Below are 18647 nucleotides of genomic sequence, written 5' to 3' on the forward strand. Positions count from 1 at the left end.
TCTCCGCGTTATTCGTCGTGACTCGACGCGATGGCTTTATTGCAAAATCGGTTCACGAGAGAGAAGAAATATGAACGAACTGCAGAAGGCTGCTGACACATCGAGTCAGAATGCCCATTTCGGTTTGAAGAGCGTAAATTCTGCCGCGACGGAAGCCTAAAACGCACAAGCGAGCCTCAATTGCTGCAGAAGTTCGAAGAGTCGCGCAGGTATCGCATAAATACATAGATACAAACGCATATCCTGGTATGCGAGATGATCGGCGCGCAGGCCGACGCATCGTGAAAAATACCAGGGTAAACAATTCACCGGAGTACAATGGTCACTGTAACAGAGTCCATTATTTCGCCTCGCAGAATTCTTTCTGCGTTGTTCCGATCGTCGTTAGTGAATCGATTCCGTTTCTCTTCGAGTCGAGGCTTTCCCCTCGAAAACGATTTTCCCGAATTCTTCGCCGCCTGGTAGGTAAGCTGAAAAATGGTCCCTCAGCGGAGGCGAGAAAAATACCACTCCAACGGCGTAATTGGCGCGTGGGATAGTTTTCTCACCCTAGGATAGCCGCCGGGCGGCAGCCGATAGTTTGTACAAGAATTAGGAGAGTCCTTAGGGCCGCGGGGGGGCGCTTGGGGATAAAGGAAGAGGCGGACAGGGTGGTCCCGCGGCCGAAACGTCGGCATAAAGAAGGCCGGCCGCGTGCCGTCTCGGGACTGCGGAATGTCGCCGATGTCTCTATCCGTTTCTTGCCCTCCTCCCATTCCGCAACAGCGGGACCCTCGGACCTCACGCATCAACGATTGCACCACTCTCGAAAACGATCGGCGCATGAGATTTCTCCTCGAAGTCATTTTTTGCGCCGAACTTTGCCTCCGGAATATCGTTGCTCTCGTATCCCCGTCGACGAGGAAGCGACCGCCAAGGTCACCAAGGTGGATAATGCAGCGATAGACACCTTTGCTGACGCATGATTACCGCACCTGATCATGGAATTCCCAATGGTCCCGTGTTCCTTGGCACATTCCCCCATTGGTTTCGTCTTGTAAAAATTTCATCAATTCGTCAGTGTGCCTCGCCTCCCACGCGCAGTTCCTGGTTCTCTATCGGTCTGCATACAGATCAACCGAGAGCGTAACTCGGAACTACGTTAAGTGATGAGCAACCTTAACCAGAAAATGTGTATTGTCATCTACCGAGACAATACGTACAAATGTTGCCACGTTACGCGAATTTCGCGGCGTCGGTGGAATCGGTTTATGTTAATTAGTGACTCAATTCGACACATTTGCATATATGCCGAGTGTGTGTTGTTAGCTTGAAAATTTGTAACATTTCCCTGGAATCGTTCCTATCACGTTTCACTAATTTCATTCCTGTTAGATCCGATGGGCGTCGCCCATGACAAATTGTCCGAACTTGATGTAAAAAAAAAAAAAAAAAAACAAAAAACCAACAACAACAACAATAAAAAACCAAAAAACATATTTTTCAACTTTTAACTTTTATTACTTCGACAATTTTTTATAGGAATTCCCCGGGAGGAAAAATAATTCTAGCGGGATAAAACACAAGCTCGACAATTGTTGCGATTTTGATCTAGAAGTGTAATAACTACGTGTCATGTATTTACTCAATAACTGCAGGAAAGTGATTTGTATTCAGTGCTCGCAACAGGTCTTTCCGACATCTTAAATAGGGGATTCATACGTGTTAATTGGAACTGGTGTCGTCTACCCACGTATCTGCAAATACGTATAAAGCCTCCTGGAAAAGACAAAAAGGTTTTACCCAAGTTGGTACCGAGTCTTCGAAGCCGCGTCACAATTGCTCAAAGACAGAAAGAAGGAGAGAGAAAAAAAACGAACGAAATTAGCCGTCATAATTGTTTCGCGCAAGGTATTAAACGCGCATGATACAATTTGCTGAGTGCAACTTGACACCTCGGTATATTACACACACGTGTACAACAATGTCAGCGTATCTCGCTGCAAAAATTGCTATTCGTTTCCATCCTACATGTAACATGCTTTATCCCGTTTCACGATAACGTGGAATCGTTGTACAGTGGCCGTAACGATCAGGCTGCAAACAAGCGTCGGATATTTTTCATCGTGAAATCGAGAGGAGGATTGGAAAAAAATTAAATTAATAAAAAATTGCGTAATCAAAACAGAAGGCGGTAATCGATACGGTCTGCAATTACACTGAAGCATCAACGTCACGCGATTAAACCACCGTGCTTTCGTCACTGATCACTGTTATCTTACTAACTGGCTCCGCTGTTCTCAGCTGTTCGAACGATATCGCGTGTTGTGATACCTGATTAATTTCACACCCTCGTATGGTTTTCAAGAGACCTGTGATAAAAAATATGTAGATGCGAATATGTCCAGAAAAAATATGTCGAGATACAATATTCGTACCGAAGGATATTTGCTCTATTTCTACACCTTTGACCTTGAATAAATCTTCTCATTGTACCGGGTGGTTCCCCTAGATATTTGATTGACAGTTTCCTCGTGGATCCCTGTCACAATGCGTAATTTATACTGTTCACTAGTTATTTGTCCGACTTGGATACCGAGCGTTAATTTGAAGATCGTGCAGTAAGAGCTCGTGAATTTGCGCAGCTTGCAGTAACGCACGGTGCTTTTTTCCACCCTGAATCGACCTTCATCTCGGGCTTCGTGTAGAGTCATTGCCACAAAGTCGGTGCAAACGTCGATCCGTTGCATCGTTGACCTTTTAAGTGATGCCGGGAAGTTTAACGTTACGTACTCATAGACCACATTTGTCTTTCCGTCACAAGGCTGCGTCGTATCGTATTTCGACAAAAGTTTTGCTTACACGACGCGTGCAGCGTCGATCTATTCAATTTTCTCAGCTGCTTACCGCACAGGGGCTGCAAGTCTTGGCAGGTTTGAAGTTGAAAATTCGGAGGGGGTTTTACAACAGTTCATCCCCCCCCGTTTCGCAGTTTTAACGTGTCACTGGAGGCATTAAAAAAATTTTCAAACGTCCGTCAAGTCTCGAGGATAACGGAAAACGACGGAAGAACTCTGATTTTTCCAAACGGTCAAAGGCTCCATGGAGAATTGAAGAAGTTTATTGAAAATTACCACCGGCAGCAATTGAATTCTTTACGAGAGTTCCGAATTGACTCTATAATTGCACATTATTGTTGTCAGAGAGGCAGTAGGACTTTTTAATGGGGTGTTATTTTATTGTTGCTATTTCGTAGAATCTACGCGATTTCTTTATTTTTGCGTCAAAAGCAGACTTAGAAAAGAAAAAATAATAATTAATTCTAGTGTTTTTGTTGAGAATTGTGTATAGAATATAGCTGTTCAACCCCTTCTCAAATTTGAGATACGTGAAAATAGATATAGGTACAGAAATAGGTTAGGACATCCTCTTAACTTGAGACTCAGGACATTTCATATTTATGGCTGTGTAATTATGTCTGGTCGAAAATCCGGGTGGAACACGGAAATGGCCGGATTATCCCTTTCCGAAAGGGAACAAAAGGTTGTACGGACAGTTATCCCTGTCTACTACATGCAAAAGTCGGCACAATCTGCGAAGTACGCTTTCGACACGCCAAAGAATATTTCGGGGTTTATTTTAGAATCTACTTCTTGACTGATGTTATTTTGATTAAATATTTATGTCGTTGCCCAGGCCACTCAACACTAATGATTTGTACAGTTCTGCTAAGTCGCAGCGAAAAATCTACCTGATCGTGAAATTAGAACATTCTGAAGTTTTATTGTAGGCCAACACATAATTGGCAACTCTAGCGTGTTCCGATGTCCCGCAGTTTTATATGCCTGCAATCAACTGGAACAAGGATGGAAAAATTTTATTACACCGGAAAATGGATTTAAAATTAAATAATGTCCGTATCAGTCGATGTCCCGATCATTGCTAGCGTAAGTTCCAGCGCGATGTTGGTACAACGAATGAAGGAAGGAAGAAAGTGATGAAAAGTCGAGGAAAAATATTCCGCAGGTCACGCAACTGCGGTCAGCCGTTTGCTTTCTACGGTATTTAGAGCCGCCAAGAAAACTGAATGATTAATCTAGCCGCTTGTGCGTGATGAAGATTAGTATCTGGTTTATTGGTGTCGTTGCAATGTAAACTGTTATGCAAGTGAGAGGACTGGGCATAACCGTTACCGGAACAGGGACCAACGTCATTGACGTCATGACCCCCGCCTCGCGTCTCCATGGGACTGATGCTGCGGGGCCCCGACGAAAAAAGCGTGCCAAGGGCCGGAAGCTCGGTCGACTCTCTTTTCGCCCTACCGGAGGTACGCTGTGACGTGAGCGAGGCGTGATCGGACCTGAATCCGGAAGAAACTAGGTGAAAGTTTCACGCAACATCTTCGATTCGTCCATGCACTCAACTCGTTGTCAGATTATTATACACAGGCAGAAGATGTTGGCGAACGCTTCAAGGTCACGGTCAATAAGTTACTTAAAAACGACGGTGAACCTGTTCGCCTTTTTTCAACAAGTTTTGCTAATGGGTTTTGTGGACGAATACATTAAAGCAAGGATAAGCGAACGAACGGCACGAGACGTTCAACCAAATTGATTGTGCATACTCAAAGTGCGAAAGATGGTGGACGCTTTTGAACTTGACGAAGAGGATTTACCCGATAGGGAAACGATTGTGGAAAATGACGATTCCTCGTATAAAAAATCGTCGATTGTTTAATTCCTGAAGGATTCGTAACGGAATTTTCTCATTCAGGAAAACAATAGCTCGTGCTGCGATTTACCGTATCCATGAAAGATTACACGTACAGCTAAAGCCACATGATAATTGATCCCGTCCGTCAATTCATCATTTTAATCGCACATGTGTAAATACGAGCGAGGAAGAATGTGCGAGGATATTAAGCCAGCTGCGGTCTTCGGGACGCAGTTATCCAGGAAACGGAGTTCTCGTTCGCAGAATCTTGTCGTTTGTGCGTCACAGCGGCTGGTGTTGGTTCCTGCGAACTGCAAAGTAGGAGTACTTGATTCATGAATAGAGCGTGTTCTCCGGATATCCGAGAACGCGGTTGGCAACCGAGAGAAAGAGAGAACTCTCCGTTTCGATCGAACCAGGGTATCCCGCGATCCGGGAAAGCGTTCAAATCGCCAGATTCGTCTCTTTCTACACCGGACCAAAATCTCCGCGGTTCCGGCCAGGGTCCTCGACCGTCTGGCGAGGCGCTGCTCCCCGATTCTTCGACTCAGTGAAAGGAAACGTCATCGACACCGGATCGTTGCGGCGGAGGGGGAAGGAGGGAGGGTGGGGGTGGGTGATGGATAGAAGTGGCGGGGCACGATCGCCGCGAGAGGGGAAACTGGTCCAGTCAAAAAAAAGGTTCAAATTTTTGGGCGTGGAAAAGCTTTCAACGTTTCTCCGTTCCGCTCAAGGTCGACCCATATTCACCTATGGAGAGGTGCGACCAACCACCGCTGTTGCTTCCTTCGGTTGTTCTCGCCTAAGTTTGCGAAAATCGGTTATCTCCTCCCCTACCGTCCCTCCACCGTTCCGCGGTGGAAAAGCCTGGGCGAAAGAAATGCACCTGCAGCGGTAGTTGGTTGTCTCTCGTTCTATGGTCAGAGGGGAGGAAACCTCCGGAGGTAAAGAGGAACACGCAGGGGGTCGGGGAGGTGGGATAGGAAGATGAGTATAAGGGGGAGGGGGGAAGACGACTGGGTGGGGGAAGCCGTAGGCACCGGTGCGAGGAGCGACTTATGAATGAGCAAGAGTGATGAAGAAGAAACCAAGTATCGAACCTATTGGATCTGGACGGAGGAGAGGGGGGCCTGGTTACAGGACTTGGGACCGTCGGCCGGCGTCAGGGCGGTGGGGGGGTGGTGAAGTTGACGAGGATAGGAGGGGGAGGGGGTAGGTCAGACTCTGCTGGCCACGTGCTTCACCGGGTTTAGAATCGTATATAGGCTCGGACCGATCACTCGACCAAGACCATAATACGCACTGCACTGGTGTTGAAGCAACGCGTTTACGGGACATTATTACACTCGAACATAGTGATAAACTTTGTAGAGTTACGAACCGCGCCGGTTTGTCGATTTTATATACAAACATACGTACATAAATTTTGATTTTTTCTTCATCTCTGGTGGTGGAAAAAAGTTTTCACACTCGTTCGTGCAAGCGTGTGTGTATGTATCGTTGAAAAACGGCGATCGGAAATTCTTCCAGTGTTGTGGGGAAATTGGAAAGAATCTACGTATTTTTTAACGGAACAACGTATCGTGCAATTATTTCTGGAAGCAACGAGTCCGCGGACCAAGCCCTGACTCCGATTCTCTCAATCCCTCCGCACACACGCAAAGCGCGGAGTTGCACGGTGCCTCCTCACCTGACGCGTTCGTGTCTTTGCTCCCGCTCCTGCCAACGACGCCGCCTCCACCGACGCCGACGTCGTTCCTTCTGCTCTGCCGGCCGTACCGCCGCTCTCGCCGCCTCCTTGGATATGTAGTAGAGGTGATACTCAGTCACTTAGTCAAGTCAGTCGGACTCCTGTCACTCGCCGCGAAGCTGTCGTCGGAAAACAACCACTACTACCACTACCGACACCACCCCTTATAAAAATCAGTGCTCCGAGTGTGTCGGGACCAGTGTCAATCGAATAGTGTATCAGTGCTGATCGTTTCTTTCACACTGGACAGCCACTGTTGGACTTGTGATAAACAGTTTTTCTTCGTTTACGAACAATATACCTTGTATAGTATCTCGCGCTAATCGATTTACCAGTTTTCACATATTACACGCAAGATATTATATACGATATACATATATATATGTATATATGTATGTATATATAACCGTAGTCAGCGATTAAACTATAAATATATATATATATATACATATATTTATATGTCAGTGCCATTGTAAAGTGCCATGATATAACTATGGCTGGAAATAAGGCTTATATTTTGGATTACTCTTCGGACTTTAACACCCCAACGCTTAATAGCGATCTCACCATGGACGTGATACTGAGCCGCGATCAGAGGACCACTTCGCACAGAGTTATCGATAGCTGCGCTAAAATTTCGAGTGCCATTCGCGCAAGGACAGCCGAAAGCTCTAGTATTACCTCGTCCTTTTCTTCGCACGTGAAAACTAGTTCCAAAAGGAGGATGCGAGTGTACGCAGGGCACCCAAGATTAAACGTCAAATGGCTGAGTAAGTTGCTACACGCTTATACCCTGTCTATCGTACTTTCAAGGATCGCTCGATCCTCCGATCGTATCACTGCCGCTCACAATTACTCCCACCTTGTCACGATGCGTTCGTCATTATCGATGACTTGAAGATATCGCATTTGTCACACACGGAACTGTTTTTGAAACGTGTAAAAGACCTGCATTACTCCTCGACTCGCGGATAAGTTACATTTATAAATGCATTAGAATGCAGTTAGCGCGTATCTTACCTATACATGCGTATAACCCACTTCTCGAGTGAAATTTTTCTACCCAATCTTCATTTTGTGCTGTTAAATTTTATTTTTTTCGAAGTATAACGTATGTATTGGAAGATTTTTCACCATACCCTTAATCAGTTCAAATAGCTTTCACAGCATTCAATTAACTTTCGTTTTTATTTTCCAAAAAATTGAGTACTTCAAACCGCAGATTATGCTTTCAGCCTTCATTGGCGCCCGACATTGTAAACCCTGCAACTGTGACAGTGACCGACAAGCGATTATAGATACTATTGTGAAAATATTTCGAGTCAGGTGATTCGGCATTCTGCAGTCGGTTGTGTTATTAGGGTCTAATTGTTAGACCGCAGTGTTATTACACCGAAATCTATAAGTTCCATAATCCGGATGTCGACCGAGCTAAGCAGGGATAGTTGAGCGACTAATTATGTCGTGTAAAATAAAGTTCCTGCGAGAACAAATTGCGAATTAGTGCATAGCAGCGCCGACTTCGACAGCTCGTTACACACAACGAGGGCTGTATAATGGACGTGGGTGATTTGAATGTTTTTACGATACGCATTCCACAAGGGTATATAATTTTAACCCACCCCATTCCGCGTTAAGATCACTAGCGCGTTTGTTTCCTTCGTACAGAGATTAACGATCGCGTCCCGAGGACGGGGTTGGATTAAAATTGCAAGTAAAACGAGGAAAAAGTGAAAAATACGTCCTTTTTTATTTTAAACATTTTTTTTTTCGCTTTGCGAATCCTTGATCTCGGTCTTCAACAGCCAAAAGTTCTAATATTCATTCTCACAAGGTAACGAAGTCGAAAAATCAAAATTTTTTGAAATACCTCGTATCCCCGATACTTTTACAGAAATGAGAGGATAAAGCTGAATCGCATATTTCTATTACCAAAAAGTTTAACGCGTCTGACCGCCGATTCAGGCTGCTAGCTTCAGCCTTGTGAAAAAATGAGCACTTAGGACCGTCAGATTTCCAACCGTCATACCGCGGCTAGGAATCGATCAGAATTTGAACAATTGGCGCCCGGTTTTTCCAGAGCGGAATAGCGAGTATCGACGGCTAGTCGAATTCGATCCGGCATTCAAATTGAAAGTTTGTAATTCCGTTCGGCGTTCGATCGAACGAGACAGGTTTCACGCACGACTGACACGCGATCGCCGCACGCACTTTGAGAGCCTCGGGTGTCAAACACTTGTTCATTTACACAGCGGCATATCACGTGTTATACGGGAATTCGGAAAACCCGCATTTTCGAGCCAACGAACGCTGTTCCTTCGTGCGCAATGGCCAGACGACTCGCTGAAAAGTCTGCACTGCTCGTACAAACTTCGCGCACCCCAACGCATTACCCAACTACCTGTGGCTCAACCAGCTCTTGGCCGTCCCTCTACAAGTGGTTCATTCGGCTCACCCGAACTCCTCGTGGTTACGTAATTTACGCACCGTGGTAATTCAACAGGCGTTTTGAATTCACTATTTATTTATTCTACGTATTTATATTTCTTATACCCGTTATTCGCTTCCTGATTGTCTCATTGTCGTCGGTATAATTATCGTTAATCGTAACACATTACCATTTTCCTTTTCTTTCTGAAATCGGATTTTCTCGAGTTATTATTACGCACATGTTGCAAACAACGTGTATCATCGTCATAGTCGGTTATAAATATCGTTTGAAAAATACATAAAGGTAGGGGAAACGAATTGGAATTGCATGTATGTGTACACGCACAAACGAGCACACGTTTGTCGGGGGAGGGGAGGAGGGGGGGGGGGGGGGGGGAAGCAAAGGCGCGCAAGTACACAGAGCGTAATAAATCGACGAATGTCTGTTGCGTACGCGACCTACCGCACCGCGGGCACCTATGCCGGGCCCCTCCAGGGGGGCCTAATGGGGCATAATTGTCGCGAGCAATGCGAGGACAGCGGACCATTACCGCATTTTTGCAACAGCATGATCCTGAGGGCGGGGAACCGCGAGCGTAAGAAACGCGGAGGCGAGCCGCGTTCCCTGCGACTTGCGGATGGGTATAGATACGGAGCGTGATGTGTGTTTTTCCGCGATGCTTCAGGTTCTCAGGAATTTCAGTGGAACGCCGAGCTGAACAGCGGCTAAGATCACGCTCGGCGATCTTAACTCTTGCGTTGAGGTAGGACCGAGAAAATGCGACCGGAGCCTCCGATCTCCGCGACCAAGGCCCAATGTGTCGGTCCCCTGCACACGTCGACTTTTGGCGAACCCCTTTTCGACTTATTCCGCAAAACAGAAAGATACAGAGGGATGGGGGGTACGAACGAGAAGCACAAACGAGGATAAGGACGGAACAAAAATTGGACCGAGAGATACGCGGTTTAATTCTCCAGCGCGGTGTGTCGCCGGGGCCTGACTGGGGCCAGACCCCTTATTAACGGTCGTAACGGAGGAAATAACGAGTGATCCTTTCGGGCGGTTGGGGGCTGGGGGACGAATTCGGAGGGGAACTCGATCTCTGAATGGCCGTTTGATCACAGGACGCGGTTCGCGGTACAGTCGATGAAAATTTCGCCACGCGTGCAGGAAGATTAAGAGAGCCGGAAGCTGGATATGCTCGCAATTAGGGAGGGAGGGGGGGGGGATGCATTTATAATCGGTCCCGATCAACTTACGCGAGGAACTTCAAGAGAGGGCATTGCACCTGCGGCGCGTGGAATCGATCGAATTTTGAATTTCCCTGATCGATAATGCAAAGCCACCGTTATTATGCCAACACTCGATGGTCGAGATCCTCATATTAATCTCTCTTTTTTTTCCTTACTTTTTTTCAGGGCTAAGTAGCCTCTTGGTGACGTTACTTGTCGCGTCGATACACGGTGCTCCGACGATGACGACGGACAGACGCATCCTCCAGGGAAAATGGGTCAACCCCTGTGGACTCGCACTCACCGACGGTGACCCCGACGGTGACGTCCCCCAGCTCAACGACGCTCAGCTGTTATCACAGGTCGTCATTCAGGCAAAGACGGCCCTGATGCACGCCGAGATATTCAGAGACGATTTTGTGAGTACATTAAGTGTAGTAAATCGAAAAAATTAATTTTACGAAAAAGTCAAAATAGAATCAAACTCAGTATATTGATATCGTCGCTCGTGTTCCCGGCTTTCTTCTGTTCCCTCTTTTTTTTTTTCTTTTTTTTTTTATCCATTTACCAGCGTCTTTTATACTAATATAACAAAGTAGATTCGTGCTCGCGAAATTTCCGCTTGACTTGTACGCTCATCGAGGACTCGAGCAGCCGTCGACGAGGCGAGTCTCAAAGAAATCACCGATGACGATGAGACTGAGAACGCGATCGGCTTCCGTTCTCGCCTTTCGGCAGTTCTGTACAACTATCAGAGGTACCTACGTAGGTAATCGTCGATTTCTCTCGTCTCGATCTAACAGCTTCGCGCGGTCGTTTCACGTCACTCGGTGCCTACAATTAAATAGAATCCGCTTTGGCCCGATTAAATAACGGCATTCGATGATTGCCCATACCGTGACAGCGTACAGGCCATGCGTCGTTGTGACACGTGTGTACTGAGGTATTACATCGTCGAGGTGAGCTGTCTGCTACGGGAAAACCCAACGATCAACGCCGTTGGCGCAAGCGAGAGGGTAAAAATAGAAAACGTAGCAAAGTACCGGGAATAAAAGACGTAATAAAATTATTCACTCGGGATCCGATCGCTCGGCTACTCAATGTTATCACGCGTGGGTGTATTGTACCTTTTACATCCAGCTGTTACAGCTTTTCGTTATTGACGGATTATTACAGTTCAATCGTTGTACGCGTATATAGTCGCTAATTTCATAATGTGACTCAGCCCGAATGCAAGACACACAAGCCGGCACGCAAACTCCATTGAGTCATCGAAGTTTGCGTTGCTTCCGAACGGGATCGAACGCCTTAAACGAATACGATAGGTACAAGATATATCCAACGGCGCGCCGGTCGAACCGACGATGGTTTTTCACCTGCGAAGTTAAAACTCAATCTCAAGAAGGTCGCGTAATAATTCGACCTCGATAGTATTTTTTCGAGCTAAAATTTACCACGGGCGCCGAAGTCGAAAGCGAAACCTCTCGCGGGTGAGTTAATATCGGTACACCCTTCGACCTATCGAACATCGTCTCGCGAGGGTAAATCGACGGTCGATGCGTGGAGAAAACAAGAGGCTCTCCAATTAAAAGGATCGTCATCTCGAAGGGCGACCGAGTGGCGGAGTCGAGTGAGATCGGGGCCGGGAAGGGCCGGCGGAAGGCAGTTATAGCTGCACTTCCGGTCGGACAACCGACGCGGTGGCCCGTGTGGCGATCGCAGCGCTTTAACGAGCAATAATCTTTGAAACCGTTAACGAATGGTGAATTTCGAAGGAGGAGGTTGCCGGGCTTCGTATATATACGTACAGCAGGTTATACGAGAAGGAAAATAGTCGGATCGATCCGCCGATCGAGCGGACGGAACGCGGAGCCGAGTTTCGCGAAGGCGATGACGTAACGCCGAGACTAGACGGCATGTCGCCCAACGGATGGACGGATGGGTGGATATAGGTGGTTGCATCTCGCGATATGACCCAGCCGCACCTGCGGCTTCTTGGGTGTCGCGATCCTCGTCACCGGGGTGTAGATAAAGCGGAGCTTTCGCGATCCCGAGATACAATATCGGGTTATCCGCTGACTTCGAAAACATCGGAGGGGACCTCGCCTCTCACGTGTCGAGTCCGGGTGACGTAACCCGGATGCTGCAGGGCCTGTCCGGCACAGGTGTCCACCTCGACACGACGAGCCGCACCGCGATCCGACACCTCACGTTGAACCTGGGAACGAACGCGTGGTTTGAATTCAATCGACCGGTGCGCTCGAATCGGGCCAAACCGTCGTCGAGGCGCCCCGGAGCCGCGGATGTGATGTATGGGTCCCCCGGCACTCACGGGAATCGTAAAATATCGGAAGTGGTGAATTCCAATAAATCAGAATCGGAAGCTGCCCCTCCTTGCGCGGGTCGAAGGAGCCGGCGCACCGGCGATCGGACTTGCATACTAACTCGCGGACCGGATACACCGCAGTCTCGTACCAACGCATCGTCGATATTCCTCGGTTCCGTCGCCTGTTCCAGAGGTACCGGTAAACCTGTTACTTTCGCGCCGGGAGGAGAAATCGGCGAACTCCGCGAATGATTTTTTTCATTCATTTATCTTTTTTTATTTTCATTTCATCTTCCATTTCGTTCGTCCCTTGTTTTATTCTTCTTCTTCGTCGTTTCTTCGCACATCCGCTGTTATCTAATTTCGTACCAGATCGATCCTTCGTCGTTTTGAAACAAGAACCGTGACCGATCGACCGCAGCCTGATGCCAGCTGGCTGCCGATGCGCAGCGTCATGTCGGCTTATCTCACTCGTAATGACAACAATCAACACCCGCGACTCTTGGACGACGGTTACGGTTACGATTGCCGATTGCGTAACCCAGGGGCAGACGGCCGACCCGATTTGGAGCCCTGGGAACCGGCGTTTGGTGTTTTGGTTGCGGCCTATAAAGTTACACGTTATAAGCCTCCTCCGATCGCGTCATAGCGCTGCGATGACTCCGGCCGCGACTTGTGCCGCACGCGTTTTACGATTATAATTTCGCGTCAGCGGGTTTCTGCAATAAATACACCAGCTGCGGTCACTCGGCCTGCTCGACGTCTCCGATACGTTTTACCGCCAAAACCGACGCCGATTCCGCAAGGTCCCTTTGTCCGGACAAATCGGCTTTGCGCATTGAGGTATTATTTCTAGCACCGGCCGTAAATCATCGGGCCTTTCCGATCCTCGGTAATAACCGCGCGCGTTCCGCCTAACCGCCAAAATCAATTAATTTTCGGACTGATCGTTCGGAGCGTGCGTTTGGATACATGTATGTTGTATACGATCAGCTGCGGAGCGGTATAAACAAACATTTCCAGATTCCTTCCAGGAACTTGGACCGAGATTTTCGGAACGTAAAATCCTCCGCGAATTTTTCCCTCGTCTTACAGTCAGGCGGGAACAAGGTTTAGTCACCAATTAACGGAGAAGCCTGACGTAACGGAGACCGAAAAAATATACGTAGAATGTGCGGTAGGTGAGTAACCGCCGTGTGTGGAACCCGAGAAGTTTACATTAGACGAGAAAATTTTCACCCGGCAAAACTGAAACTGAGTTCGGTTGGTTCGGCTGGTTTGTTCGACTGCAGTCTCGTACCGGGAAGTTACTCGGAAATCGTTAAGCGAGGCCTTCCTTAGCTGCGGGGCAGCCGTCAGTCAGACGCATTAGGGATTTCTATTCCAACAGCTCAGGGAATCACGCGAGTTTATTGCAGATATGGTCTACGGTACCTAACGACCGAACGCTCGAACTTTTTTCACCTCCGATTCTGTCCGTCCGACTATTTTCTCCCCGATTTTATTCTCGTTATAAATTCCCCCCCCTATCATTCTTTCATTCCAGCTCAACAAAACTTTCCGTACCACCTTCGCAAAGATCCACAGCGACTGGAAAATGTATCGCTACAGCTGGCTACCGAGTAAACAGGATATACCCAAGGAACTCAACGAACCCCTGGCCAAGGAGGACCTCGAGAAATTGGAGGTGAGTTAGCATTCGCGATCTCTGATCAAGCCGTCGTTCAGCCCTTCTGAATTTTTTCGCCCCCTATTCCCCCCGATTTCACTCACCGATGCGGTTCGATTTCAGCTCGACAAAGCGCTGCTCGACGCTTACACGTATATGCAAACATTCGCGGTTGGATTGGAGCAGATCGTCTGGGACCAGAACGACAACGACTCGGAATTTCATAAGCAGTTTGCAGACACCGAGTTCAAGCTTCGCACGGTGAGCGTTTGCACTTTTCTCTCTCTCTCTCTCTCTCTCTCGGGGACGGGTCAAGCGTTTTCAACCCTAAAATCGGCGCTTCTATAACCTCCCGTTTCCACGTTTCTGTTCATCAGGTTTTGTGCGAGCTGCAAGCGGCGCTCGTGGAACGCGGAGTCAAACCGCGGCCGGACGTTACCCGCGCCGTTATGGGGGCGGATATCCGAGGGTACAAGGACGAGAGCACGAGGTCCGTTCGGGACTGGGTCATATTCCGGGACTACATGAACGGGCTCGAGTACATAATTCAGGTGTTCGAGTACCTCGGTGACCGTCTTCGATCCTGAGGGTGGCGATCGGGTGAAAATCAACGCAGGCCGACTCGGTGGCGTTTTGCTCACTTCGGTAGGAGCTTGAAGAAACTCGAGTTTCTACCTTACCGGGAAACCCTCCTCGCCCGAAGTAACATCGGTAGGGCGTTTTCTGCCGACATTAATTCATAGTTAGATTTTAAACGCGTACATATATTTACACATACATGCATACACACCGAAATCATTATCAATCCGTATCGCGAAGACGCTTTCAGTGTACCACAGAAAGAGAAAAACTGGATCGGTCGATTTTTATTCTGTATTATCGTCGTTTCATTTTAATTTTTAGCTTTTCATACATTGTACACTTTTACTACGAACCGTTGGCAGAAACGGAACTATTCAAACCGACAAGCATCGACATTTATGCAGAGAAAAACATACACAGCCCGAAAATTATAAAGACGAATTTGATTTTGATGTTTTTATTTTTTCTCTCTTTTTTTTTTTAAATCTAATCTTCTTATTATCGAATAGAAAAACAAAGTACGTCACGATACGCGGAATGCAAGCTTCCGCCCCTGGAAATTAACACGCGATTTGTATCATCCCGTGTAATATTATACCTGTTCGACACACGTATACATGCATGCAAATTGCAAACTTTTTATTCACAAAGTAGTCGTGTATACCATACGTATTCGATACACGGAAATCGTTTCCTGCGGCAGGGAAGAAAACGAAAGGAAGAGAAAAAGAAAAACATCAGAAACTATAAATTAAAGTAAAAAGTTAACCTAAAACGTTACACAACTTTCGTCATTCGTATACAAATCGCGTATCATTGAATAATTGTAAGAAAAATTTATACCGTACATATGTAGTTCGTACTGCATTGAGTTTGCATGAAGACGACACGGATATGAAGAGGATTTGAATTCCCAACACCCGCCACCAAACCCTATACTCGTCATTATACCCATATCGATTGAAGGATGTATGATCTTCCCTTTTTTTTTTAAATCAAAATGTCTCATTTTATGTTGGTGGACCTGGTATAATTAGAGTAGTTACGGAGTATATTTCTATCATTTTATCGAAATGATCCGAAACCTTGAGAGTGGATGATTTTTTTTTTTTCTACCGTGGAGGGCGAAACCGAAGTCAATCAATTTCGGCGGAATTCGCTTACCTCAATATTATCCTAGATTCATTTACATTAGAAAAGCATGCTGCTATATGCTTATTTTAATTCGGGTACTCAGCATCGCAACGTGCTCAGGGATGCACTTATGGCCAGATAATCCTGATAAAAGAAACAAAGCGAAAACAAAGAACAACTGCACGGTATTTCGATGCCCGTATTCCTTATTTTTTTACTTCTCCTTTCGTTTCTTTTGTTTTTCTGTTTTCCGTCGATTTTTACCCCGCATAATTAACGCCTTGAGGAGTGTGCGAATATTGAGAGCGAGAGCAAAAAAGATACGAGGGAAACAGGAAAGAAAAGAAAAGAACGTAGAAAACGAACAGGGCTTGTGTTGAAAACTTGTAAAAGATTAGAAAGAAATCGAGACTGTAAAAATATCGCTTTACGGGAGCTGGCCAAAAGAAAAAGGAAAAACAAATCGAAAGACGTGAAAATCTCTTGATTTTACTCTTAACGAATATTTATTAATTAACTGTAATATTATATTGTATTTATTCAGATTATTTATTTTATATTTGTAAATATTTTACACTCGAGCTGTATTTAAATGATAATAACAACAATAATAATAACGACGACGACGATGATGATATTTTGGTATGAAACTATTTACCACGAGTCATTCAAATCTTGCCTTATAAGATCACGGTAGATATCTGGATAAAGAAAAATAAAACTGCCAAACTTTTATTTGCAGGTTAATTTTTTTTCCCTCTGCTTTTCAGTCTCACATCCGAATCTAATTTCTCAAACAATAGAAATTATATTCACCCACTTCCTTAAAATACTCTATACAGAGAAGTGTGCAGAGATCCAGACTCCAGAGATCTATCGTCGATTTTTGTTTTATGTCTTCTTATTTTTCACAAAAATTTCGCAAGCTTTTTATAACTGTATCATCACAGAATTATATTTACTTCATAAGGCGTGATATAAATCGCTTATCAGCGTGACGGCATGAATTTTTTTAAACGTGACTCGACTTTATAATCTGAAAGTTTAAAGAATATTAAAAACTCTCTCAAACCCTTTTTGAGCGAACACAAAAAACGAGCTTCTATACATAATATATACAAATAGCCAACATTTGTCGACACTACATATACATTATACTAGAAATCTTGCGTCACAATTTATTTATTCCACAAACTAACACTAGCCGGTAAATTACATTATACGTATTATATGTTTTCCTATATGTATTGTATTGTATTTGTATTGTGCGCACATACATATATATATATATATACTTGTTCAAACATAATTTTATCAGTTACACATTTCAGTTAACATAATTTATACGCATACATTTTTTTTATCATCGCGTCTGTGATATTCATGATTAGAAATATTAAGTATTATTATACTATGTGTACATTTAAACAGAAATATTATTTAAATTATCAATTGATATTCTTATTTGTTTCATACCACAATGTTACGTCGTCATCGTCATCCTTTTTCCATCACGTCACGCACAAACCTCACATCGGTTTCACTAATGTTTTAATTTTTTTTCCCCATAGCGTCGAATGAAAATTTTCAGTCGTTAATATTTTCTGAAAGCAAAAAATGTTGCGTATTATCATTTATCATACTCGGTAATATTTCGCAGCAGCGCAACCTGCTCAGCGACTAATATAGGTAACCACACGACGATGTTCCTACGAGAAAATTCAATCGGTATGCAAATATAAATTAGCACATAAATTACATTATCGCATTATAAACCAAACTTGGCAAATTATTTCTTGCTCGATACTGAACATTTGTTTTCATATATACAATGTATATATACATATATATCTATATATATATATACACACACATATATATATCGTACAATTGTATTGTCAACTATTTAACTACGACATTATATTTGGAACAGATCAGCTGGGCTCCTCCTTTCACATTTTCCAATCTCCTGTGATAGTTTTGGAAAATGAGGAGAGGCAGAGAAATCAGATGTTCGCGATGATAGATCTCTTAGTTGAGAATCCGTTCAACGTAATTGCCAGTATTTTCATTACCTGTAATTTTTATTCGCTTATTCATCGAAACATGTTTCACACCGAAGGCCGATCCTGAAACTGAAGACCCAGCCAATCTCGTTCCACTTATTGAACACGCAAATTGGCACACGTATTATAGAAAACTAACTCGACAGACGCGTACACCTGTAATATGAAATTACGTTACATCTATAGTAATACCTACGAATAACGATACATAATACGCTGTACATAGACAGATAGGCCTTATGACAATATAGAAACTATTATCATAATTGCATAAACGTTAAATATACATACATATAATGATTGTGGATGTGAATGTATTCGGGTGAACAAAAATGCGCCCAATCTGTTGTATCATATAAAACCAAAGACCATTCAACATCGAACCGTGATTAGTTTTACCTCAACCCTTTACGTCTCCGTATTTCCACGAATCGCTGTCTCTATCCTCGTTCGGTTCGATCGAAGTTCCAATGACGGAGGAATTCTTTCTGTTTTTTTTTTTTTTTTTTTTTTCAAAATTTAGCGAATCGAGCAAGGACGGAGTGTGAAAACGTCGGATCGGTGGGAGGAACGATGGAAATATCACGGCTCTATATGTGGTTTTCCCATGATCGGTTCACCGCGCCGCGGGTTTCTCATATTATCTTCGAGGTGTTTCTTGGCGGCGTCTGCGGCGAATGGTGTTTGAGAGGAAACGAGCCTAACTGGTAGGTTGGCAGGTACCTAGGTATACACAGGCGGACGCCCACAAGCTCGGAAGTATTT

General features: G+C 45.1%; 1 protein-coding gene across 7 annotated transcripts in view; it reads left to right on the top strand.

Annotated features, from left to right (window-relative positions):
• LOC107217867 overlaps positions 1-18265 on the top strand; it is a 41529-nt gene extending 23264 nt beyond the window's left edge. For 6 of the 7 annotated variants that reach the window (XM_046742981.1, XM_046742982.1, XM_046742978.1 and 3 more), the window contains 4 exons: positions 10292-10524; positions 13978-14118; positions 14224-14361; positions 14478-18265. In XM_046742981.1, coding sequence (XP_046598937.1) covers positions 10348-10524; positions 13978-14118; positions 14224-14361; positions 14478-14687 — 666 coding nt within the window. In that variant the 5' untranslated portion in view covers positions 10292-10347 and the 3' untranslated portion in view covers positions 14688-18265. Of the gene's footprint in view, positions 1-7158; positions 7213-10291; positions 10525-13977; positions 14119-14223; positions 14362-14477 lie in introns of those variants that run through there. The other variant, XM_015655552.2, reaches the window with a different exon arrangement.
• The last annotated feature ends 382 nt before the right edge of the window (positions 18266-18647 follow it).

Source organism: Neodiprion lecontei, chromosome 6, assembly GCF_021901455.1.
Source record: "Neodiprion lecontei isolate iyNeoLeco1 chromosome 6, iyNeoLeco1.1, whole genome shotgun sequence".
Taxonomy (NCBI): domain Eukaryota; kingdom Metazoa; phylum Arthropoda; class Insecta; order Hymenoptera; family Diprionidae; genus Neodiprion; species Neodiprion lecontei.